The 27,225-nt window shown below is 52.7% G+C and overlaps 1 protein-coding gene across 1 annotated transcript in view; it reads right to left on the minus strand.

Moving 5' to 3' along the window:
• Window positions 1-27,225, minus strand: part of XKR6 (XK related 6) — a 245,043-nt gene that overhangs the window by 13,328 nt on the left and 204,490 nt on the right. Inside the window, exon 2 of the mRNA XM_059697604.1 lies at window positions 9,942-10,138. Coding sequence (XP_059553587.1) covers window positions 9,942-10,138 — 197 coding nt within the window. The remainder of the gene's footprint in view (window positions 1-9,941; window positions 10,139-27,225) is intronic.

The raw sequence follows: 27,225 nt of genomic DNA on the forward strand, positions 1-27,225 counted from the left end.
TTGTGGCCCCAGCAGTGGCAGAAGTGGTGATGGGCCCCACGCTGGGCAGATTTTACAGCTGAACTCCAGGGTCTGGCAGTGGGGGCACGTGGGATCTGGACGTGCAAGGCAGCCTGGAAATAATACAGGACTCAGCTCTCCTTGGGTCAGCGTCAGACCCAGTCTTTACCTCTGGCTTCAGGGGAGTGGATGCCACACCCCTAGAACTCCTCTTGTCCTGACCAACCGAGCACCTCCAATGTCCGGAAGTGATTGGGCCCAGAAGTAATTGGGTCCTGGAGCATAAGTTTCATGGGGTGAAAAGTTGAGGTTCAGAAAGGGTGGCTCACCCATAGTCACCCAGAAGTGGAACAGCCTATAGGGCCTCACCCCCAGGCATCCTTCTCAGGTACGCTTCTCTCCCACTCTCTCCCCAGACCCAGAGATGGGTGACGTGAGAAGACATCGTTTGTGAACCATGCGGCCTTTCTTTCCTTGGACATCTTAAGGAATAGAGAAGATCTTTCGAAGACCATTTCATTGCAGTTTTTCCTGGAGCTCTAAGTTCCCATGAGGCTTAGAGTTTGTGGTTGTCTCTGACACGAACATCCAACCTAATAATTAAAGATCACTGCTGCCCAGATTTCACGGAGATTTCCCCACTTTTCTCTTAGGGTTATTGTTTGCCTGAAAGGGGCTTCCAGAGTTCCTCCTGCCCTCACTCACCTGTCCAGGCCCAGAGAAGATGGGATTTGAGAGGTTTGCTCAGCATCCCTCCCCACTCTCTAGCACAGCGCTCCTATAGCCACCAGCTCCCTGTGTGGGAAAGTAGGGGCAGAGCTCACAGGAGAGAAGTTCTGCAGGATGAGGTGTCTTCATGGGACAATGAAGATGTTCTCAGATTGATTGTAGTAACGGTACAATTGTGTGAATATCCTAAAAGCCACTGAATTGTATACTTTACATGGGTGAATTGTACAGTATGAAAATTGCTTTTCAATAAAGCTGTTTAAATATGAAGAAAAAGAATAAGAATAAGAATAAGAATAAGAATAAGAATAAGAATAAGAATAAGAATGAGAATGAGAATGAGAATGAGAATGAGAATGAGAAGGAGAAGGAGAAGGAGGAGAAGAAGAAGAAGGAGGAGGAGGAGGGGGAGGGGGAAGAGGAGGAGAAGGAGGGGGAGGAGGAGAAGGAGAAGGAGGAGGAGGAGGAGAAGGAGAAGGAGGAGGAGGAGGAGAAGGAGAAGGAGGAGGAGGAGGAGGAGGAGGAGGAGGAGGAGGAGGAGGAAGAGGAACATTAGTACCTGTGTCTGCTAACGGAAAGAAATTGGAAGAGGACTTTCATTTTCACACCAAAAAAAAAAAAAAAAAAGGTGAAAAGCAAAAACAGCATTCAGTGTTGGTTTTGCCCAGCCGTGGTGAGGCAGTGTGCACCCAGACAGCGAGAGCGGCCCCACCAAGCTTCTTCCCGGGCACACACTCAGCCTCTCTGCCTCTCAGCACTCAGCCCACAGCTCTGAATGGTGAGCATCTGAGCTGTAGCTCAATTTACTTTGTGCATCTGTTAGCAAGATGGGACCTAAGGGATCAGAAAAGCCTAACAGAGCTCGAAAGGGTGTTATACTTCGTGCAGAACTGGATGGAATTAAGGGTGTCAGTGGTGGCGAACGAGATAGACACAGTGTGTGTGTGTGTGTGTGTGTGTGTGTGTGTGTGTGTGTGTGTTGAACTTGCCCGCCATTCGTACTATTTGCACGCAGAGAAAGGGCCTTGAAAGCTGCCACAGTTACTATTGGTTCTGCTGGTGGCAAAGCGGCCTCTTTGAGTGCACACCCAGCAATGCGTGCAACGGAAGGTGTCGCCTGAGTGGGTCTACAGTGTGGTGCTCTGCTACCTGGGGATGCTCAAAACTCCCCCATGGAAATGAGTGGTAATGGCTTCTCCACTTTATGCCATTCGGCTTATGAACGTTTTATAGAAACATTAGACTTTGGGATAGCAGGGGAAACCTGTATATAAAATATTTGTTTTATATTTGCTTTATATTCTGGGCACATGATAGGTGCTTAATAAATAGTTATTGAATAAACAAAGGAATGGCCCAATTACAGTTAATGCGCAGGCTCTGGCCTTACAGATCCCAGCGCCTCCCCCAGAGGTTGTGTGGGCAGTCCGTGCAGGCGCAGGAAGCCTGCCCCGGCGTCCCTCTTTGTTCCAGCATTTTACGCACAAACATTTCCAGGTGAACAATTGCTGTTTCCTCTGCGTTAACTGTCATGAAATCGATTTAGTTTGTCCTTCCCATAGTTTTTTTCTGCAACTCTAAGGACTCTCCCTTGTATAAGTACATACTACAGTTTCTTTTGCACTTAAACACTTGTTAAGAGGGCAGATCTCATGTGAAGTGTTCTTTCCACAGTTTAAAAGAAAAAGAATCCTCCTTCTCTTTTTCTCTTACCAGTTGTTAGGGGCAACCTCCGATGAAAGGCCCCAGAATTACAAGCAGATTCAGGCTTGATTGACGTCATGAAGGGCTTTATTTAGGTCTCTCTCTAAAATCCTTGCAAAATTCTGCCTAAACGTGTAAGGTGTGAATGTCGTGTTCAACGAGAAGCCACTGGTAGCGGAAGCAGGGCTGTGAGTGGGAGCCGGTGGCGGCTGCGGAGGGCCCCATGTGCACACCCAAGCAGATGTCTCACCGGCAGGCAGAAGGGCTGTCTCCTCGAAGGAAGAGGAACACAGAGCTGGAGAGAGGCCATGCCCAGGAGGCGGGGAGGCGGCAGAGGCCAGGCCTAGTCTGTGAGCTGGCCGGAGGAGGCAGGCGTGTCTTTGTGCGCATCTCATCATTTCAGTTTTGGGTAAAGATGCAAGACAGCCAGGAGAAGGGGGTGGACGGGGGATTGCCCATCCTGTCCTTCATTTATCTGTTCCCGGCCAAGACACAGGCGTGTGCTGAGCAGTTTGGAAGCTGAGATCAAAGGCTGGGAGATCTTTGTACCGATTTGGTCTGAAACCCCACGTAGGTCTCCAAGGTGGGCAACCCCAGCTCAGCAGGGGCGAGGTCGGGAGAAGGGCTCTGCTCCTCTAGGATCCCATCGAGCCGTGGCTGACACTGGGAAGGGATGGGGACAAGAAACGCCCGATAAGTCTAGACAAGTTGATGCATCACTTGAGGTCGCTGGATGCAGTGGGTTGGTCATTTTAATAACACAGCTTACTTCTTGGTCAGGAGGAAACAGTGGGGAATCCATGGCTCTCATGTAGAGCACAGATCTGTCACCTTCGGGCCACACAACCAGATCACCGTCGCTTTCTGGGTGGCAGCTCCACCTCATTGTAACCCAAATCCTAAATGATCAACTGTCCCAGACTTACAGGGTGACAGCTAATGTCCACAGGGGAAAGACACAGAAAGCATCTTTTCACATAAGAAGAAAAAAAGCTCCCAGGAGGAGAGACGAGGAGGTCTCCCTTTGCAGGGAGAAGGAGGGGAGGGCGGTGTAACTGAGCCAACAGCGAAGACACAGCCCCTGGGCCTTCCCTGCTCCCGAGGGCTAGAACCAGAAGGCTGTGCTCTGCGCACGGAAACCTGATCAGGAGACTAACTGGGGTGGAGGCTTCCCATGGGATGTGAGAGGCCTGTCATCCTCACTGGGGGAAAAGAAGTGCTTGGGAGCTGGCGGCTGAAGAGGAAGACACAGACCTTCCGCTTAATGGGAGCTGAGAGGCGAAGGCACACGTGCCTTTCCTAAGTGCTGGGGTGCTGTCAGTCGGGGCTTTGCCAGGAAAAGCAGCTGCGGTCCAAGTCACCGGAAAGGCTTTGGGTGTGAAAGGAGCTCACAACAGAAGTTAAGAAGGAAAACGACCAGGGAGGTTAATGCCAAAGAGACAGCAAGCAAGAGCCCTAATTGAATCTTAGCGCCCGGAGCTTGTTTAAAAGAAGGCCGGTATTTAAAGGCAGGGCTCAGTACTTCCTCATGCTTTCTCGTCGTAGTAAAGATGCTCTTTCTTCACGACATTGGATCTAGACATCGGTGGTTATTGATGGTCAGGTGTCGGGGGGGGGGGATGGGCTGTGGGGGTAACCTGGGCGGGGCTTGGCGTTTGAACCACATCCTGTGGATGCTGTGCTACCGGCCAAGCTCTCCTAGTCCCCAAGGTAGGAATAGAGAATGTTCCCAAGGAAAGGCCAGTTGAAGGCATGTGAGCTCCTCTGTGTCTTTCTCACTAAGAGGTGTTCTGGGAAGCTGGTCTCGGGCCCATTCCCTCACCTCCTGGTCAGATGGCGCTGTGCCTGATAGTAAGACAGCAAAGCTTCCTCATGTGCGCTGAGCAGAGTGGCTCCCACAGATGCTCCCGAGACAGAACATTTTCAGAAAGCCAAGCCCAGGGCAGATTCTAGAAGCACCGTCTGCTGTACTAACCAGTATAATTGCATCAGGGTGCGCATGCACATGCACACATGCACATGCACACACGTGTGGACACCGGAGATGACAGATCTGTAACGCATGTCAACTTCTGCTTCCTCCCTGCATCAGTGACCCGTTCCTGCAGAATCCACACAAGTCTGTCTCTTTGAGACTCAGCCACAGCCATCCTTGCTAAGGACACAGGCACTGGAGCTGGCTGCCTACGTCAAGATCCAGCCTTGTCAATTATAAGCCTTGTGGCTGTCTCTTAACCTCTCTGGACCTCAGCTTCATCATCTATAAAATGGGAATAATTAGAGCATCTACTCATAGGGTTGCTATGGGACTTTACTGGGTTAATCCATGTAAACTTCTTAAACTAGTCTCTGGTACACAGTTGAGCTCCCCAAAAGTCTTAACTAACATTACTAGTATCACCGTCGTCGTCGTCGTCATCATCATCATCATCATCATGGTCTCCACACTCAGTGTTATACACCCTGTGCTCTAGGCACCTAGAAGCACTCACTCCCTGCCCACTCCATGCTCTCTCAGGCCTCTGTCCCTTGGCACTTGTGGTTCCACTGCCAGAGGAGCCTCCCAACCTTCTGTTTCAGGAAAGCTCCTATTCCTCCACCAGAACCCAGATCAAATGTCACCTCCTCCATCACACCCCCAGGAACAGTCACTCCCTCCTCTGTACATACAGTCATCAAAACATTTAACATGTGCTGCACCAGACCATAAACTGATGAAGGGGACGTCTCTTTGCAAACACCTTCCCAACACAGCATCAGGCCCATGGCAGGTGCCTGACAAATGGTATTGTGATGCCAGGGGAAGGTGGCCATCGGAGCCCACATGTAGGGCAACTACTCAGTGTGGGCTTAACCAAAAAAGGCAGAATCGTGCTATGTAGGTGCAGCAAGTGCCCCCCACCCCTACCCTCAATGTTCATGTGGAAGAATCAGAAAACCCAAAAGTAAGGAAAGGTCACAGAGCTCTTAACCCTTGATTCGTGCTCCTGCCGATTCCCCCTCCTCCACCTCAACACACCAGTTAGAAACCCCCGCATGCACACTTCTCTCACTGCCCACACCAGCCCTGCTAAGTCTTGTTGACTCACTCTTCAGAGCCGCCATCAAATCTGCACATCCAGCATCATTTCCCAGAAACGCTCAGCCCCATCATCTCATGCCTGGACCTCCTCCATCAGCAGCAGCAGCAGCCGCTAAGCTGGTCCTCCCAGCTCAGCTTCAGCTCTGCCCTCTGCACAGCAGGACAGGGAATCTTCTTTAAAAGCCAATCTGATTGTATAGCTTTCCTTTGTAAGCCTTCCCACTGCGCTTGGTTTAAACCCGAGCTCCCTGTTGGGCTCAGCCCGCCCAGGCTGGCCAGGCTCCTGCCTGCCCCTCTGTCCTCCCCTGCCTCTCTCCTCCCTAGCTCGTCCCTACTGCCCACCTCCAGCCATGCTGGGTCCTTACACTTTTTAGAACAAGCCGGGCTTTTTCTACCTCAGGACCTTTGTATGTGCTGTTCCCTTTGCCTGGAAGGCTGTTTCTTCTTCTCTTCCTAGATTTGGCTCCTTCTCATTGACATACAGCTCAGATGCCAGCTGTCTGGAGAGGCTTTCCCTGAGCCTCACCCTGTGTCCTTCAGTCTCAGCACCATATTTGCTTGCTCCAAAGCAGTTACCACATGTCCTCTTTCTAATTGTTTTCCTTCTGTCTCCCCAGAGATGGGAGAAGCATGAGGGCATGGACCACGTCTGTCATGCTCTGTGTTGCCCATGGCATGTTTAGGGCACCTGATCTAACGCATCTTTGTTGAATGAGAGGCTGTATAACTACCCATAATATGCCAGGCAAGGTACTGGAGAGGCAAATGTGCAGCTCATGAGACCTCTACAATACTTCCCAAAGCAGTTACTATGCCCACTTCACACATGAAGACACCCAGTTGGGAAGTTAACTTGCCCCGTGTCATAAGTCGGTAAATGGCCAAGGTGGACTTCGCCTGCGGCTCTGCCTGACTGCCCACAGTTCCGGACATCCTTCCAAGCCCGGGTCTAGCCCAGGACAGAGCTGCCAGCAGACACAAGACTCATACCAGTGTAAATGCTGCATCAGTATATGTTCCCTTTATTGCTCTATTTTTATCTTTATTCCAAGACATCAGATTTAAGGAAGACCCCGCTGAAATGCCCAAATGACTCTAGCATAATATTTTTATGGATCATTATCATTATTGTTATTATACTAGAGGCCTGGTGCACAAATTTGTGCACTTTGGGGGGGGGGTGCCCTCAGCCTGGCCTGCACCCTCTCGCAGTCCGGGAGCCCTCGGGTGATGTCTGGGGAGTGGGTCTAAGCCAGCGGTTCTCAACCTGTGGGTTGTGACCCCTTTGGCGGTCGAATGGCCCTTTCACAGGAGTCGCCTAAGACCATCCTGTATATCAGATATTTACATTACAATTCATAACAGTAGCAACATTACAGTTATGAAGTAACAATGAAAATAATTTTATGGTTGGGTCACAACATGAGGAACTGTATTTTAAGGGCCAGAAGGTTGAGATCCACTGAAAGCCATCAGTCGGACATCCTTAGCACTACCATGGAGGCGGGAGAGGCTCCCACCACCACTGCTGCTCTCACCAGCCATGTGCCTGGCTTCTGGCTGAGCAGCCCGCCCCCTGTGGGAGCTCACTTGACCACCAGGGGGCAGATCCTACATTGAGTGTCTGCCCCCTGGTGGTCAGTGCACATCATAGCAACCAGTTGAACGGCCTTAGCATATCATTAGCATATTGCACTTTGATTGGTTGAATGAACAACCTGGCACTTAGCATACTAGGCTTTTATTATATAGGGTTTTTCACTTGAGTCTGATTTATGGGAAAACTGGACACAATCCACATTGCAGGCTTGACTATTGCACTGTTAACCCAGCAATAAGTGAGGACTAGAAGGTGGAGAGATGGCAAACGTTAGAGAGGCTGGCATTGGACAAAATCAACAGAAAACCCATTGCTAGGTGATAGTGATTTTTCTAACCATCTACTAGCATGAGCGGCACAAGGTGGGCAGGTGTCCCCAAAGGCCAACGAAAGCAAGGCCAGTCAGCATGGGTCCCACTGGTAAAGCTGCAGTCCAGTTCACACAGTGTGTCTACAGTACGAGCTCTGCTGCCACCAACGGCAAAACAGCCAGATGTCGTACGAGGCACTGACACTTGCCATGTCATTAAATGCTCACAACAGCCCTCTGTGTAGGTGCTAACATCACCCTCATTTCAGAAACGACCAAACTAAGGAACAGAAAGGCCATCCTTCCCCAGAGCCCGGCAGTGATCGGGCAGCAGGGTGGGAGCTGGCCGCCTGTCCAGTGGGCCTCGCACCGAGCTCCCAGGTGTCTGGGCTGGGAGATTCCTTCCGTGTGGCCATTGGGTCCCTCTCAAGTTCACAACGTTCTCTCCCCTCCTCCAATTTCTAATGCTTGAACTGATTTTCTTTAAAGCATGTACATGCTATGCAGCCTCCAATGGAGAAAGAGAGGGAAGGCACCTGTTATCATAACGAAATGGTGCGGTGATGACAGACGGCTGGAAGTGAGGGACGAGCAAAACGCCAAGCCCCTCGCGTCTGTGCCGGCTCCTTCCTTCCCATTAACCCTGCTTACGCCACAGATCCCGTCCCTGTTTGGGGGTTTACAACCAACAGCAAAGACAGCCACTGACCTTTGTGTAGCCAGTGGTTCCCAAATGTATTGAACCACGAAAGTCTATCTAGAGAAATACCTATTCCATACACCAAACGAACATGGGCGAATGCTCACCCGACCTCTGAGCTGCAGGGGCGCGTGGGGGGAAGGGCCAGGGAGTTCCCCAGAGCCCGCGACCCTGCCACTCCAGCTCCTCGCCCTGGCCCCTGCTGGGGGCACACTGCCAGGCAGCCCCTTGGCCTTCACTGACCTTGGCCCCACTGGGCTCCCAGGTCAAGAGGAAGCAACATCTGCTGCCCCTTGAGCTTCCTCTCCAGGATTTCAGGTGCAGCCCATGCTCATAGTCTGAGAAACTATCATAGAAAGGACACGCTCAGCAGGGATGGCCCACAGGTGTGGGGGGGGGGGCGCCCTAGGACCTTGCCCAGCTGCTCACTGCCGGGCCTGGATGTGACAAGCACACCCCCCAGGTTCCTGCGGAGTCTGACTGTTTCAAAGTGATCCACGGGCATTACATCACCGCATCCCCTAAACATCCGGGATGACTGCCCTCCCCGCCCCCCCCCCCCCCGGCTTATTCCAAAGAGGAAAGAAGGCCTCGGAAAGGTGAAGGGCCATCTCCAACGTCATTGCAGGGTCCACATGGTGACCAGGACCCCGGCTGGGACCAATGCCCTGTTGGGAGCTCACCCCTGCGTCACCCTGCCATCTGCCCTGTCTATTTGTGGTGCTGGGATGTGATCAAACATTGGAAGGACATCTTGGCTGCCTGGGCTGTGGGGTAGGGGAGGGAGATTTGAAACTGAAACAGCAAAGGGCAGTTTGGATTGGGTGGGGGGGTGGGGGGGCAGGTCTCAGACTGAAACAGGGTTGGAAAAAGGAGGACCCGGATGGGAAAGAAAGGGGCCCAGCCAAGCCCCCAGCAAATGTGCCCCCTGGAGCATGTCGCCCTGGCCTGGGGAGCTCGGGGCCGTGGGTGTGGAGGCTTCCTGAGCAGGAAGGACGCCTGCCCGGGCACCTCATGCTGTCACCGGGGCCCACGAGGGCTCCCTCAATGGGGGAGCAAGGCCGGTCTGACCATCGAGACCTGGGGTGAGAATCCAACTTGTCCGGGGAAGCCTCACCTCACCAGGCCTCAGACTTCCTGCTGCCGTGGAGACCAGTGCCGCCCAGGCTGGGTGCTGGGGGCTCCCGGGGCTCCTGGGAGACCACCTGGGGCTCCTGGGAGACCACCTGGGGCCACAGGGGCCGGGACCGGGGAGGAGGCCAGGGGGCGGAGTGTGCCGGGCTCTGACCCCCATCTAACTAGAACAGAGCCACCAAAGCCTGTTTTATAAATGGGGCTTCTACGTGAGCTTTGATTTGAAGCAAGAGCCACAGCTTCACAATGTCTGAAACCGCTGCCTGCGGTGAGTTAGTCTTTTTGTCACGTGCCGTCTCTGGGCAGCTCCCCATCCTGCATACGTAGGGACACAGCTCAGGCCAGCACTGAAGGAATGGCCCAAAGGGACCAGGGCCTTCGCTCTGCTGCTCCAGGGACATGAGAGGCCCTGGCTCTGCTCTACTCATTACAACAAAGTGGCATGGGCAGTGGGCAGTGGGCAAAGGTGTTTGGGAAAGGTCTGTGCCACTCATGCACTTGATGTGGGCCGGGTCAGCATCACATGGGGGCCTGGGCATCCCAGGGACTCAGGGATCAGAATGGGCAACACCCACAGAGTCTGTGGGGCATGGAGTGTATAGGAAATGGCCACCAGGGGGTCCCCAGATGGGATGGGGGCCTGCCCAGCCCACGGTTCTGGCTCTGGGGGCGGGGCACTCACAGGGCAGCGTCTCGGCGCTGTTCTCCTGGATCATTATGCAGAGCTGTAGCACCAGTTGGGGGGCGCTCTCCAGGAAGGTCTCCAGGAGGCGCAACATGTTGACGTCTGCATATTCATACATCATAGCCCAGTAGAAGCGTCGCTGGTGTTCCTTCTGCCGTTGGCTCTGGATCCCCAGGTACATGGTGCGGATATACCTGCCGAGAGAGATGAACAGAACAGAGAGCGTGGGTGGGGGTGGGGCTCTGGAAGGGCCATGCTGCCCCCCCAAAACCAGAGCCAGCTATGTTGGTGTCTCTCCTTCGCTCTGAGGTTTTCCAGACACTTGACCCAGCTCTAGGGGTCTTCTGAGCCCACGGGCACGGACACGGACATGGTGCTAAGGCTTTGGGTGACATTTGTGGAGCTCCTACTCAGTACCATGGCAGGGCACAGGCCATAGGAGGTGTAATCCCCACACAGCACAGAGTGGGAATAGCCAGGGACCCACAGTCGGCGGGTGGAGCAACTCGGAGTCGGCCCCAGGCCATTGGACAGCAAAGCTCGTGTGTCCTCCACACTAGGGAGACCCTGAGGCTGTGTCCAGGTGTGGCCAGGGCACAGGCAGACAGACGCACTGACCCCTCCATTGGAGAGGACACGGGCAAAGGATGCAGGTTCAAACCCAACTTGGTTGCTTGCTAATGGGACCTTGGACTATCACTCCAACTCTGTGTCTTGCTACTCTTCTTTAACATGGGAAAAGAGTCGAACTTGGGGGGTGGTTAAGGAGATAAAGATGGTGGGCGCACATCCTGGGTCCAGTAAGAAAACTTCCTGCCTCACTTTTACGTGAACCTTCGGGAGCTCTCTCCAAGTCACAGTCACGGCGGGGGTGGGGGTGGGGGGTGGATCCAAGGTACTAAGTCGGCCAGTGGTCTCTGAGGCCGGGCCAGGAAAAAGCAACTTCAGAAAGCATGGTTTTGTGGCCCAATCAGGATCAAGATCATGAACCACAAACCAGGGCCCACAGCCAATCGGATGGAGCCACACATGCGTCCCTGGCCATCCCAGGGAACGTAATCACTGGGCCTCCTACACAGCCAAGCCTGAATCATTGAGGCTGTGAACACGGTTGATGCCTGACATCGTCCCCACTGCCTGAGCATTGCCAGGTGCCCACCTGGGGCCGTGGGCTTGTCCCTTCTCTCTGTCCCATCATCACCACCGGTCTGGTCCCCACCACTATCCCTCCTGCCTGAATCGAAGTGAAGTCCTCACTGGTGTCCCAGCACCAACTCTGGCCCCAGAAACATCGCTCTTCACACAGTGCTCCTTGCAAATCGTAAATGCAGTCAGGTCACTCCCTGTAATGCTTAGAATCAAACCCCCAGCTCCTCCCTTGGCTCACGGGACCCTGCCTGCCCCTCCAGCCCCTCCTCCCATTCTCTATCCCACCTTTCCAAGGAGCACACGAGCCTGCCTGTCCACGCCCTGTCCCCAGTGCCTACAGATACAGAAGGAAGACAGGACTCCTGGGACGACTCTGTCACCATATGGCAAAGGCAGCCCATGCTCACATTTGCAGCAAACTTACGACAGGGATCATAATGCTGGTGGCTGAGAGGGGCTGTGTATTTCCCTGGGAGCAATGGGAGATGGTGCTGTCCAAGAATCTTGCGTCGATGTTACTGAAGCCCATGCTTCAGAGGCGAAGACGCACGACCATACATTTGTAAAATAATTTAAAACTGCGAGGGACGCTCCTCTCCACTTCCAAACAGTGGGCCTCCCTCCAGAGCTAACCAGGGACTGGACCCCACGATGACCCAGTGCCCCGGGGTCCCCCAGGATGCGCTTCGGAACACAAAGCAACCCTCCAAGCCTACAACCAGCACGCAGGCAATGCGCGCCCACCCAACACCCGATGGGCGGTCTGTCTCTCTGGATTCCTGGGAGCCTTCGGGCGCAGCGTCTCTGAAGGTGCACCCAGGGGAGCTGGGGCAGACACCTGTTTCCCTACAGACACACTCCCAGGAGTGTGTGGAGAAACAGTTCTGCAGGAAACCAAAGGCAGGGAGGCAGGAGGTGCAGGCACTGGGGAGGACGACTGCAGTGGGTGCCTGGGGAGGGGCTGGGAGAAGGGCAGGTGCACCAGGCCCAGGGCAGGTGTTTCTGGGCCCACCACCTCCGGAGTCCCTGCCAGGCCTTGTGGGACCGGCTGGTTATCATCATTCAGCACATAGGGGAACTGAGGCTGGGGAGTGAAATGAAGCACCGCATTCTGGTTCTGTTCCAAGTTCTGCCACTTCCTAGCGGTGGCACTTCGCATGAGCCATGGCCTCTCTCTCGGCCTCAGTTGCTAAGTTCCCAAAATGAAGGGAGCAGGGAAGAGGCTCAGAAAAGGGCAGGGAGGTTACTGTGCCTGCCCAGAGCAGAGAGAGAGAGAGAGAGAGAGAGAGAGAGAGAGAGAGAGGGGGGGGGGGGAGGGAGGCAGAGAGAGGCAGAGGCAAAAAGAGAGACGGAAAGGGACCTAGAAAGAGACAGAGAAAGAGAGATGTGGGGAGGAACGAGAAAGTGGGAAAGGAGAGGAAAGCAGTGCCAAAATGTGGGGGCCTGAAGGAGAGGGTCAACTGGAAGAGGCGATGGCAACAGTAAACCTGGGCAGGGCGGGCAGGTGATACGGAGACAGGTCACAAGGAGCTGAGGAGGTCAGACTGCATCAAGGGTGGAGGGAAGGGTCAGATTGAGCAGATCTGGGGGTGGCTTGGGAAGGCAGAGCGGGGGCGGGGGGACAAGGGGGTACTGACTGAGGGGCTGAGGCAGAGCTGCGAGTCCAGAAGTTCTGCACCAGCACCCAGAACAGCCATGTGCCCGTGGAGGTTTGGTGCCTGTGGCCTCACAGGTCAGCTGTGGTTTCCGTGATCCAACACTCAGCTCCACCTACATGGGCACCTGCCATACCCAATGCCAAGGGCCACAGACTACCACAGGGACCAGACCACAGATCTATGATCTCTCAGGGGTACTCTCAGACCACAGGCTCTTCCACTCCTAGCCTCAAAAAGTGGACCATGGTGGAGAAATGATGATGTGGCAGCCAAGCCTATGTAGGCAGGTCCCAGGTCAAGTAACAGCAACATTCAGATTCACCTAGGTTGGCCCTCCCAGGGCAAAAGCAGCCCCTGACCTGTCACTCCAGCTCCCATTTGCCCCAAGTTACCAGCCCCTCTGCCCATCTTGGCCAGGGCAATGGACGGCAATGAGCCCAGAACATGCTGACTCAATGAGAATGCCTACCAGAGAAACAAACTCAAATTTCCTCTGTGCGAGCATCCAGGGGAATGTATGCAAATAAATAAGGGTGCGAGTGGGAGAAACCAGAGCTTCTCTCCCCAGTGCTGATGAGCAAAGGGATGTTGGGAGCCCAGATTGCATCAGTCTGAAACCTAATTTGGAAATCATGCTTACACAGCCTCCCACCCTGGAGTCCAGTGTAGAATTTCCTGATCAAGTGCCTTCTACTTATTCTGCCCCTTCTGGCTCCTGAAAACTCATCTTCTCTTAAGTCAGTGATTCTCAACCTTCTGGCCCTTTAAATACAGTTCCTCATGTTGTGACCCAACCATAAAATTATTTTCATTGTTACTTCATCACTGTAATGTTGCTACTGCTATGAATTGTAATGTAAATATCTGATATACAGGATGGTCTTAGGCGACCCCTGTGAAAGGGTCGTTCTACCGCCAAAGGGATCGCGACCCACAGGTTGAGAACCGCTGTCTTTGCGTCCCCGGTAGACAACTGAGAGGATGTGTAAAATTCAGAGTGGGTCTAAGTGACCTCTGGGGCACCAGCCCCTGTGCAAAGACCGTGCAGGCCTATGGCCACAAGGTGGCGCCGGAGCCTAAGCCACGCAGGAAGACTGCTCCAGGCGGTGATCTCATCCCCAGCAAGGCTCAGCACCCTCCTTTGCAGCAGCGTGGGGTGCAAGGGGTGGCGGGCCCAGACATGCCGAGTCCCTACGGGAAGGCGTGGCATCGGCAGGAGACACAAGGTGGGCTGCTGCTCCTCCTAACTCTCAATTTGGGAGGTTCCAGCAAGCTCATCTCCCCCAGGAAGGTAGTCCGGGAGGAAAGACGCCCAACTCTCCTCCTCCTGGATTTGTCACTGCCTGTCACACACACTGTCTCTCTCCTAGGGCATCACATCGTGAAATGCGTGGGTCTCAAAGCAGGCAGGCAGCGGGTCATCTGCGAGCGAGGACTCAGGAAGACTGGTCTCCGGTCTGCACGACCTTGGGCCAGTCCCTCCCAGGGCTGGGCCTGGACTGTTCCCCCGCCTCAGGGGCGGGCTGGAGGACCTCTGAGCTTTGCCAGCATTTATAACCTCCCCCTTCTGTAAGTGAGTGGTTCTGCAGGGCCGCAAGTACAGACTGGCATGTTTATCGGTGATAATACCTGGTGTTTGCCGGCTCTCCCATGTGCCAGGCATGCTCTGGGCCTTCTGCAGTTGGTAACTCATTTAATCCTGGCAATAACCTGAGGAGGTGGGCGCACCGTTACCCTCATTTTACAGAGGGCACCTGAAGCACTGAGGTGGAGAACTGCGTGACCATTTACCCAGCTACGTCGGTGGCTAAGCGGGGCTTCCAGCCCAGCGTCTGGCTTTGGGGCCCGGGCTCTTAACTCCCTCCACATGCCTCTCAGAGGCAGACCGCTGGTCTCTTCCTCTGAATTTGGTTCAGTGGAAAAGCACAAATCACCCAGAATACCTGGGTTCTCTTCCAGCTCGGTCACTGGCTGTGTTACCCTGGGGAACATCTCCCAACCTCTCTGAGCCCCCTCTCTCCCCACCACCTTTCCTCATCTATCAATTGCCTTACCCAGAGTAGGCCCCCAGGACACGCCCAACGGATAAATGTATGTAATCATGGCCCCACCGAGGGACAGGGGGCCTCAAATTTTTCTGGCCTCTGCCCAGAAATCAGGATTTTAAAAAGATTCCCAGGTGATTCTAATGTGCAGCCAAGGTTGAGAACCACTGACTTAGAGGGAGACACAATCATCATCTCCTTTTTCCCACTGAGGCTCAGAGAGGCTGAGTGATTCCCCCAAAGTCACACAGCCTATCATAGTTCAGGCAAATCAGAGAAGGTCTTGGCTAAACTAAGTTGCCCCACTGGGAATTAGCTACAGCTGTGCCTGACACTGGCTGGGATGGGAAATGAGTGATTTCTGCAAGGGCAGGAGGCTCAATAGGTTCGCCTCTGGGGGCCTACAGTCCCCTGCTGCTTCTTACAAAGTTCTCAGAAATGGCATTTTGAAACCTCTGATTGCAGAGAACTACCCACCCTCAAAGCCCCAAACAGGGCTCATTCCAGACTGTGGGGACTGAAGCTTAGAGAATCCTTTAGGAAAAGTAATAACATCTACCAAACATGTAAAGTAGAAATAGCACTAATTCTATACACTTTTTTTCCCAGAAAAATACAAGGGAAAGAATACTTCCCCATTCATTTTATGAGGCCAGCATTACTCTGATATCAAAGCCAGACAAATACCATATAAGAAAATAAAACAGCAGACAATAGCCCTCATAAATATAGGTGTAAAAATCTTCAACACAAGGTTAACAAATCCAATCCAATGATATATAGAAGGAATGACACAGCATAGCCAATTGGGGTCTCTCTTGGGAATGGAAGGTGGATTTGATATTCAATGTAATCAATGATGTTAATAAGAAAAATCACACATCACATTAATTGATACAGAAAGTATGCATTTGACAGAAATCAGCATCCATTCATGATTTTTAAAACGTCTCAGCAAACTAGGAATAGAACTTTTTTAACCTGACATATAGGAAAAGCAGCTACAAAAACCCACAGTTAATATCATCATTAATAATAAAAGACTGAAATATTTCCTCTTAAGATCAGGAACAAGGCAATGATGTCTATTCTCACCACTCCTATTCGACATCATACTAGAAGTCCCAGCCAGTGCAATAAGCCAAGAAAAAGAAAGTATGTACCTTTTGCAAAGAAAGAAATGTCCCTTTGTAAATGACACAATTGTCTAAATAAAATCCCAAGAAATAAAAAAAAAAGCTTATAGAACCTGTTAGTAAGTTCAGCAAAGTCTCCTGATACCAGATCTGCATGTAAAAATTAAATGTATTTCTATAGACTACTAGTGAACAATTGAAAATTTTTAAAAAAATTAAAAATATAACATTTAAATTAGCTCAAAAAATAAAAGCCCAGAAATAAAGCTAATAAAATGTGCAGGATTTATACTTTAAAGCTACAAAATACTAATAAGAGAAATAAAAGAAAGTTTAAATGATAGATATGCCATATTCATGGATGGAAAGAATCCATATTGTGACAATATAATGACGATTTCCCCACGTTGACCTATGGATTTAACACAATTTCAATAAAGACTCCAGCAGAATTATTTTTTGCAGATATGGACAAGAAGATTCTAAAATTTATATGGAAGACAAAAGAACTAGAACAGCCAAAACAGTTTTGAAAAAAAAAAAGAATAAATTTAAAGAACTCACACTATCTGATTTTAGAACATACTATAAAGCTACAGTAATTAAGAAGGTGTGGTATTGGCAAAGACAGAGAAGCACAGATCAGTGGAGCAGAATACAGTGTCTAGAAACAGGCCCACACATATATGGTCAACTGACTTTTGACAAAGTGCAAAGATAATTCAATGGGGAAAAGATGTGTTTTCAACAAATGATGTAGGAACAATTAGTCATCCATAAGCAACAACTAACTTAAAATGTATCATAAATTAAAATGTAAAGCTATAAAACTTGTAAGAGAAAACATAGGAGGAAATGTTTATGACCCTGCATTAGGCTAAGAGTTCTGAAATAGGACAGCAAAAGCATGCTCCATACAAGAAAAAAATTGACGAATTGGCTTCCATCAACATTAAAAATTTTTGCTCTGTAAGTAACATTGTTAAGAGAATGAAAAAAAAAACCAAAACAAGCTACGGACTGGGAGAAAATATTTGCAAATCACATCTTTGATGAAGACCTTGTGCCCAGAATATATACAGAACTCTCAAAATGGCCAACCCAGCAAGAAGGCAGGCAGGAGGAGCCTGAGCAAAGAAGTGATAAGACTTCTTACCTCACCACCCCTTCCTGCTCCTTCTCCTTTGGCCAGAGTCCCCTTGGGCCTAACCCTGAGGACCCAGCCTCCGAGAAGACTCTCCTGATGACACCCCAGGCTGTGGGGCTGCTCTGAGCCTGGAAGAATGGGTAGCAGCTACAGGATTTAAGGCCCAGCTGGCCCCATAGCCCTGTCCCAGGGCCAAACCAACTGCTGAGGGGGGACTGCCAGGGTGAGGGCTGGGGATCTCACCATCAACTCTGGTAGCCATATGAGCAGAGTGGACTTCTTCCAAAACCCAATGCTGTGAGCTCTTCTCCCTGTGCCCCCCGCCCCCCAGGGAGTGTTGGTCACCTCAGAGGGCCCTGAGACCCCAGTCTGGCCTTGGTTCTTCAAACTCCCCCTAGGAGGGAGGGAGGAGCCTGAGAGAGGAGCAGAAGGCCAGCAGGCCTGGCCCTGGCAAGCACTCACCCTGGATTCCAGCTCTAAGTTATTCAACATCCAGGCTTCCTTTCTCCGCAGTGTCCAGGCCACCGGGCAGTGCCAGCGTGGGGCACTGTGGTAAGGCTGTCCCTCCAGAGCCCACATGCCAGTAAGAGAGGGGACATAACCCCAGGAGGCCACTAGAAATCTTCTGGGCGTGTGCCGGGCGAAGGCCATGCAGACCCTGGTTTCACCTGCATCCCACTGTGCAGAGCAGAGCAGGCCCGGTGAGGCGGCGGGAGGTGGGTTCTGCTCAGGGCCCCAGGCATCCCCTCCTTGTAGGCATCTGCAGATGCTGCCCTGCCCAGGCTTGAACAAACCACATGCACAGCCCCTGCTCCCCATGGGGCTGGGGACTGGTCAGCAGTGCTCGGGCACCCGGGGCTGGCCAGGCTGTGGTCCCAGAGCCCGGCGCCTCTGCCAGGGCAGGCAGGCCTGTGGGCCGCACAGCTAGGCTGCTCCCTGACCCCCAGCTCTTTAGGGGAGAGACCAAGAGAGCTGACCTCAAAGGCAGTACATATTTTTCCTCTGAAACCAACAACAGTTATTCCCTTGAAGGCCTCTTTGCTGCAAAAAAAAAAAAAAAAAAAAAAAAAAAAAAAAAAAAAAGCCTTTATATGTTTTTTGATTTAAATACAACTTGCTGTGCTTGGCCGGCATGACTCAGTGGTTGAGCATTGACCTATGAACCAGGAAGTCACGGTTTGATTCCCAGTCAGGGCATATGCCCGGGTTGCAGGCTCGATCCCCCGTGGGAGGCCTGCAGGAGGCAGCCGATCAATGATTCTCTTATTGATGTGTCTATTTCTCCCTCTCCCTTCCTCTCTGAAATCAAGAAAAATATTTTTAAAAAATAAAAAGTAAATAAATATAACTAGCCGTGCCTCGGGGCCACCTCGAGGCATCTCCACCGTTATCCTAGTTGGCCTGGCACATCTGCTCTCGCTCTCACACATACGCATACACACAATCACACACACATACCACCTACAGGAACACACAAACACCACTCACGACACATGTGCACACTATATATCCCTGGTGTGTACATGCTAATTACACATGAAGTTCATACGCCTAAATGGCAATACACTATGTCCTCCACAGAGACCTACACGTACAAACCACCACATGCATGTACCCGCTAAGCGCCACCTGCACAGACCTGGAGGCACATGATCACACCCTGGGTCATAGCCAACCCTGGATCACTGGGGGTGGTCCCCTGCCTCCGCCTCCCCTCCTGCCCCCAGGGATGCCTGCTCCTGGCCACTCACTGTCCCCACAGCAGACACAGGGCACAGAGGAAGCGCGGAACCCGCATCAGGGCTGGGCTCTCACAGGCTGTGAGCCACCTCAGAGCGAGCAGGGGCCTGGGAATCACGGGGCAGATGGGAAGTGAGGACGCACTGCCCCCAATACCAAGGGCGGAGCTGGGCTAGTTTCCACCAAAGCACCAAAAAGCTCACTGATATCTGAACCTGGAAAGCCGAAGCCCCTCCCCCCTGCCCCGCCCCTCCCCCCTGCCCCGCCCCTCCCTGTTCTTGCCTCCACCTGCACCTGGTTTGTTGGGAATCCACTGGTCTGGTAGCAGTAAAGGTGGTCATTGTGTCATTGCAAGATCTGCATTCTCGTCTGGGCCCTCCTTCTAGGGCTGGAGGAGTTCCCTCCGTGTCCTTTCCATTTCTGACCACACCTCAGGGCTGGAAGGGTCCAGGGCCACGTGGCCACGCAATGACTGTGGGAGAAAGTGGCCCAAAGGAGGGGTGGGAGGGGTTGAGGGCACCGGGCTGCATGGGCTGCTACGGGAATCTTGCCACTCTGGGGCTGGTCACCTGCTGAGGATTGCTGAGCTGGGTCGCCAGAGGCCACCCAGGGAGGGTGCTGGCCCTGAGCTCCGAGGCTGCTGGGACTAAAAGGCTGTGCTCCTACCTTCATGCCGTTGGCTCTGTGCCAGGTAGGAACCCCGTGGCTGTTCCCTGGGGTCTCAGAGCAGGAGCTAGCAGCAGGACAGAGCAAAATCCTTCCAGCTCTTCCAGCTCAGCTGCCCCGGCCCTGACTTGGTGGCAAGCAGTGCGGACAACATAAGCAAAGACAGCCAGAGCAGCCCTGGCTGGGTGGCTCAGTTGGTTAGAGCATTGTCTCTATACGCCAAGGTTGCAGGTTCCATTCACGTACAACAATCAACCAATGAATGCATGAATAAGTGCAACAAGTTGATGACTCCCCCTCTCTCTTTCCCTCCTTCTCTCTCAAATCAATCAACCAATCAATCAATAAAAAGACAGCCAGAGGGCACATGCCAGGAAGGCTGGAAATGGAGAACCATCAGGTGTAGCCAGGGGGCAGGGAGCAGGTGTGAGAGAGGGAGGTGGGGAGAGCAGAGACTGAATTCCCGGATGCAGAGCCAGTGGGGAGCCACCCAGGTTGGTAAGCCTAGGTTAGCCCCGACTTCCTCACCTGGAAAAGGGGACCCCACCTGTAACTGGGCAGAGCCTGGCAGGCTGCTCCCAGCACGGCAGGACAACACTGTAACTGGACAGGTTTTCTGTCCCTCTCTGGGCAGCTAAGAAGAGAGGAGCACATCGGTGAGGGCTGTCAGACGCTCACAGATCACTAGTAACTGGGTGGACCTGCCAGTGGTCTTCCCAGTCCCGGCCCCCAAATGCTCACACAACTGTGTCCACACGCACGTGCCACCCGCGGACTCCCTTAAAACCACCCAGAATGCAAGGCCTGGTGGCTGGAGGGACCCCAAGCCTGGCACAGCAGGAACTGTGCACCAACACAGCCCTGGGCTCTTTCTGAGCGGGAGAATGACTCTAGAATCTTCCTGGGTGGTACTGGGAGCCTCTGCTCCCCCTCACCCCCCCCCCCCCACACGCTCCAGCTGAGATGTCTTCAGCGAGGAGGGAAGGTGGAGGGTCAGCTGCCAGCTCAGCCCCTGAGAGCAGCGCTTCAAATCGGAGCTATTTTTAGCTCTTCTCTCCAGTGTCCCTGACATCAGCTGAGCAGTGGTGGCGGCTCGGGCACACATCTGAGGGAGCAGGCATGAAATGGCATTTCCCTGTAGGGGCCCAGGGGGAGCGGGGGAGTGGTGGGGGAGCACCACACAGCTTCGGGGAAGGGAGGTGGTGGCTGTGGGTGTCACCAAGGCGTCTTCCTAGGTGTAGGGTCAAGGTGGCAGGGTGGCCAGGGCATCCTCAACCTTCTAGGGCTCAGGAGAGCCTACGGAGGGTGGAAGCCACACCACCTGCCCCTGCCTCGTGTCCCCAGAGTGGGGCCCGGCAGCTGCCCCTGATCTGAGACTCCGAAGGGAACTTCATTTAAAAGATCCATGCATCTTGGCAAACCTGCACTTGGGAGAAATACTTTTTCTTCCCCATTATAAGCTCCCAGAAGGACAGAGACCCAGTTTCTGGGCTGTGGTTTACCTTTGCATACCTGGTGCCTGGCACCCCGCCAGGTGGGCATTCAGTGTTTGTCCCATGAATGAAGGAACCAATTGGGCAGCTTGTTAATAAAATCCTTGAGCTGAGAAAGTTCATTCCAAGCTCCTGGGGCAAGTGTGGGGAAAGCCTTCCTCTTCTCCCGGCTCAGGGTCAGCGCCCACTTTCCACTGGGGGCACCAGGAATGGAGCCCAGAGTAGTTCATGGGGCCCTTCCCTCCCTCCTACCTTTCATTCCTCCCTCCCTCTCTCCCTCTCTCCCTCCCTGTTCCTCAAGCCTCACCCTGAGGCCCGCCTAAGTCCCCAGTCCGGAATGAGTGACTGCCTGCAATTCTTCTTCCAGCCAGCAGAGTTCTTTCCAGCCAGGCAGGCAGCCATCCCTGGGCACCTTGTGCTTTTTGGGGTGGAGTTGGGACCACGCCCACAATGGGAAGGGTGCTCACTGCAGCAATCTAGCCCTTCCCGACTGTACTCACTCAGCGCCACGATTGAACTCCCGCTGCGTGTCAGGCACTGCACTAGGCACGGGACACCCAGCCTTACTCCCCGCCACCTCCCTCTGAATCACCCTGCCTCTGTCCCATGATTCCATTGGTCCTGATGGAAGATGAAGTCACTGGATCGATGCCCTGTGTGTTCAGTAGTTTACGTTTAGCATTTAGGCTCCGGAAACCACCTTCCAGCAACTTCCAGCAGGGAACATTGCCGATGGTGAGTGAGGAACGGTCTGAGGAGTCCATGTGATGGACCGGCCCTGACCTCAAGGCTGTTCTGCGGCCCCCAGACCCTGGCTGTGTGGCCTTGGGAATATCCTCCCCGCTCTGTGTTCTCCGTAGCGGGATGAGCAGATAAGACCCGGTGAGAGGATAGAGAACCAAGATGGCGGCATAGGTTAACGCCGGAGTTTGCTGCTTTGAACAACTACTTCAAAAGTGAAACCCAAAAACGGAAGGGACATCACCCAGAACCCCAGGAACACTGGCTGAGTGGAAGTCCTACAACTAGGAGGAAAGAGAAACGCACACGGACACTCAGAGGAGGCGGAGGGCTGAAGTCAAATTCTGAGGTGCGGAGTGCGCAGAGCGGGCTGGCGGCGGAGGGCGCGGTTGTTGTTTTCAATTGGGAGGGAGTCACAGACTCTGAGCTCCAGATACAGGTGAGTCTTTAGGGACCCAGACTCAAACGGGAGAAGCGGGACTGTCTGGCTTTGGTCAGAGCGAGTGCAGCTTTCTCTCCCAGCTTTGCAGCGGGTGCTGGGACTCAGAGAGGCAGAGCCCCTGGGGACAGGACTGAGAGCCGCCATAACTGCTCTCTCCGGCCCACCCTGTTGATCCTGTGCGACCCGCCCCGCCCAAGCCCTGCACAGAGGCATTTGCCGGATAGCCTCAGGCAAAGGCTAGATTAGCACCTCCCTAGAGGACAGAAGTTCTCTCACTGCTGACACAGCTGATTCTCATAGCCACTTGGCCTGGAGGTCAAACCCTCCCTGGAATTAGCTACAACAATCAAGATTTAACTATAAGACTGCGAACAAAGACCACTAGGGGGTGCACCAAGAAAGCATAACAAAATGCGGAGACAAAGAAACAGGACAAAATTGTCAAAGGAAGATATAGAGTTCAGAACCACACTTTTAAGGTCTCTCAAGAACTGTTTAGAAGCTGCTGATAAACTTAATGAGATCTACACGAAAACTAATAAGACCCTCGATCTTATATTGGGGAACCAACTAGAAATTAAGCATACACGGACTGAAATAACGAATATTATACAGACGCCCGACAGCAGACCAGAGGAACGCAAGAATCAAGTCAATGATTTGAAATGCGAGGAAGCAAAAAACATCCAACCGGAAAAGCAAAATGAAAAAAGAATCCAAAAATGCGAGGATAGTGTAAGGAGCCCCTGGGACAGCTTCAAGCGTACCAACATCAGAATTATAGGGGTGCCAGAAGATGAGAGAGAGCAAGATATTGAAAACCTATTTGAAGAAATAATGACAGAAAACTTCCCCCACCTGGTGAAAGAAATGGACTTACAGGTCCAAGAAGCGCGGAGAACCCCAAACAAAAGGAATCCAAAGAGGACCACACCAAGACACATCATAATTAAAATGCCAAGAGCAAAAGATAAAGAGAGAATCTTAAAAACAGCAAGAGAAAGAAACTCAGTTACCTACAAGGGAATACCCATACGACTGTCAGCTGATTTCTCAACAGAAACTTTGCAGGCCAGAAGGGAGTGGCAAGAAATATTCAAAGTGATGAACACCAAGAACCTACAACCAAGATTACTTTATCCAGCAAAGCTATCATTCAGAATTGAAGGTCAGATAAAGAGCTTCACAGATAAGGAAAAGCTAAAGGAGTTCATCACCACCAAACCAGGATTATATGAAATGCTGAAAGGTATCCTTTAAGAAGAGGAAGAGGAAGAAAAAGGTAAAGATACAAATTATGAACAACAAATATGCATCTATCAACAAGTGAATCTAAGAATCAAGTGAATAAATAATCTGATGAACAGAATGAACTGTTGATTATAATAGAATCAGGGACATAGAAAGGGAATGGACTGACTATTCTTGGGGGGGAAAGGGGTGTGGGAGATGTGGGAAGAGACTGGACAAAAATCGTGGACCTATGGATGAGGACAGTGGGTGGGGAGTGAGGGCGGAGGGTGGGGCGGGAACTGGGAGGAGGGGAGTTATGGGGGGGGGGGGAAAGAGGAACAAATGTAATAATCTGAACAATAAAGATTTAATTAAAAAAAAAAAAAAGACCCGGTGAGCTCTCAGGCCCTGGCACTACATTGACCTTGTGGGTTTGGTCTGCTACCCAGAGACCTTTCCAGATCAGCGGTCATCTTGCGGGGCTTGGGCCTGTCTCTCCCAGAGCACCGCCCCCCCACTCCCCCCCTCCCCCGCAGGGGTGAGGCTCTGCACAACCAAGCCCTCTTCTGTATGCAGGCTCCACCCCCCCACCCCCCCTCCCCCCGTCGCCAACCTGGAAGTCAGACATGTCATGTGGGCTGTTTCCTGAGGCTGCCCAGGGAAACAGGCTAGAAATAGAAACAGAAAGTGGCATTTAGTCGAGTTTGCATTGTCCCAGCCAGGAGGCCAGTGACGTGGCCACAGCGTGGAGCGCATTGCCAGGTGCTGCAAGGCCAAGGCGGCTCACCAATGCCCCGGCCGCCCAGCCTCCCCGGGAGGCCCCCAAAGTTAGACACGGAGAGGGCGGCAAAGGACAGGTCTGGGCTCCCCTGCTCCCAGGCCAGGGTCCCGCTGTGTGAGCCCCACACTGACAGCCTCCCCATTCGCAGCGGGGGACACGGAGGCGTGCAGGAGGAACGCTGGGCTGGGAGTCAGGAAACCTGGGCCCCAGGGCCACCTCCACAGTTGACCGCCTGTAAGGCCTGGGACTCCTTGCCCCTCTTGTCTGACCCCAGACCCCAATCCATAAGTAAGGAACTTAAGGATAGTTTCTTACTTCCTCCCAAATCTCCAGATCAAGGGGGCAGCCATGCAGACTCTGTAACTGCCTGATGCCCTGTGGGGAGAAGGGTTCACCTTGGGGACCTGGGCTGAGGGTGGGGGAGGGGGTGTGAAGTGGCCTTGGGCTCAGACCACCTGCCAGGTCCCGGCCAATCCCCTGGGTCAGGCAACATCACTGCATCGCAGGCCCACGCCAGGTGGGGAGGTAAGAACACCACAGTGACTTTACAGTGGGCTTCCCCTCTCTGATCCTGTGCTCTCTTCCTCTGACCTTCACACTCACCAGCATTACTTTTCCTCATCACCTTGGACAGGGTGATCGTTTTCTTTAATATGTCTTTATTAATTTCAGAGAGAGGAAGAGAGAGAGAGAGAGAGAGAAACATCAATGAGGAGAGAGAATCATAGATCGGCTGTCTCCTGCACACTCCACACTGGGGATTGAGCCTGCAACCCAGGTATGTGCCCTGACCTGGAATCGAACCATGACCTTCTGATTCATGGGTTGATGCTCAACCACTGAGCATACCAGCCAGGTGGACACAGTGATCTTGATGAATCAGAGCAGAGAGCAGGGGCCATATGGCAGCACCGAATGCCAGGCTGGAGGCCCAGAGCCAGCCCTGGGCCCAACCTCCTCCCCAGAGCTCTGACTCCTGCTCCCATAGCCAGGAGGGCACATCCCCTCATAGAACAGTCACCTGAAAGGGGGCAGCAAGGCCTGGGGCCAGGTGCTGGGCTCCCCCAGTAAAGGAGCTCACGTCTAGCAGGGAGACAAGCAAGTGCACCATTGACTGTGACACCCCCTTCATGCTCTAATGGGATCATGGAGTACATCTACTGTTTCCCCCACTTTGCAGATGAGGAAACTGAGGCAAACGGGCATTAAATAAGTCATCCAGAAGCCGAGTCAAGGACCAGAGCTGTGGACTATGCTGTCCCCCAAAATATAAGGGGCTCCTAGAGCACAAAGCTCCTTTCCCGGTGGGGCGGGCGAGGTAGGCTCCAGAGGGACGTGAAGCCTGAGCGTTTTCTCAGATAGCCAAGAGTACAATTCTACAGGCCATGGGCCCCTTTCCCACTCAAGCCTGCCTTGGCTCAGGGTGCACAAGCTTAAACCCATGGCCCCTCTGACGTGGCCCTCTCCTGGCTCTTTCTAATGAGAAATAACCCATGGCACTGAGACTGCAAGCCTTCTGAGGCCAGGAGCTGGGTTGGCCTCACCTTTCCATCCTCTCTAGCCCAGAAATAAGTGAATATGGGATAAATGGATACAGGGATGGTAGGATGGATGGAAGAGGGGGTGGCTGGGGCTAGAGGTCAACGTTGAGAGGGAGCAACAGCTTCTGAGCAGGGAGGCTGGGATTCACTTCTTCCTGAAGGTGGCCATAGCCTGGCCAGCAGGCCCAGGGGGCTCTTTGCTCTCGGCTCCCAATCGCCACTAGGGCCATCGGGAGCCAGCCCAAGACCAGACTCACAGGCACCTCGTCTCCCAGGAGCTGCTGAGGCCAGGAGGCAGCAAGAGCTCTTCTAGGAACGTGTCAGAGCAGAGAGCACCACCCTGCGCCAATAGCCCTGCGATGGCCAGAGTCACTCCCATCCCCAGCCTCAGTCACTTCATCCATAGCATGGGAATAAGGATCCCTTGTGGATTCTCTTTCAGCTTCCTACAGGCGCAGGTGAAGAAGTGGTACATCCACACAGCAGTCCTCGTCTAGGAACACATAACAGGAACAGCAAGCCTAGTCTCCTCCCTGGACAGAGAGGGCTTAATAATTCATTAATTCCTACCTCAGCACATTCTGCAGAATTTGAGAGGGCAAGACCATACGATACAGTCGGCCAGCACCAGACCCTCCGCAAGCTGGCCAGACTATCCCCCTCCCAAGGTCGCCCATGAGTAATTGTTGAACATTTTCTACAAGGCAGGCAGTTTGCTAGAAGTTTCTCACATGCCATCTTATTTAACCCTCACGGCAGCAGGGTGCTATTATTGTGCTGTCCCCTACCTGAGCAACCGGACATGGGACAGCTCCAACTTTGTTATTCTTTTTATTTATTTATTTATTTTATTTTTAGAGAGAGAAAGGAAAGGGGGGGGGGAGAGAAACATCGATTTGTTGTTCCACTTATTTATGCATTCATTGGTGGCCTCTTGTATGTGCCCTGACTGGGGATCAACCTACAACCTTGACATACACAGAGGATGCTCTAACCAACTGAGCTACCCAGCCAGGGATAGCTTTGTTATTGTTTTTCAAGAGTGCCTCTCTCTCTCTCCATAGATCTATGCCTGATACACTCTACGTGTGTCATGTGTATCAAGTCACTTAACATGACCTGTGAGGTAGGTCCTATCATAGTCCCATTTCACAGATGAAGAAACTGAGGCACAAGGAAGTCAAGCAACTTGTCCAAGGTCACACAGGTGGCAGGCGGCAGAGCTGGGAGTTGACCCTGAGCCATGTGGTCCTGTTTCCCAGACAGAGCAACCAATGTACCTGGCTCATTGCATTTCCCCACTTACTGTCTCCTTTAAATCTCTGGTGTAGATAAGAATCTCTGGGTGTCATTGTTCCCCTTTACAGAGGACACGCTGTGAGAGTTTGGCTTGTGGAATTTCAACCACCAAGACATTTGAGGTCACGCCCAGCAGCCAAGGCTGGTCCTCAGTGTCTCCGAAACCACCCTCCACAGCCATGGAGGTTCTGCTCGCTCTCCCTGACTTCA

Source organism: Myotis daubentonii, chromosome 5, assembly GCF_963259705.1.
Source record: "Myotis daubentonii chromosome 5, mMyoDau2.1, whole genome shotgun sequence".
Classification (NCBI taxonomy): Eukaryota; Metazoa; Chordata; class Mammalia; order Chiroptera; family Vespertilionidae; genus Myotis; species Myotis daubentonii.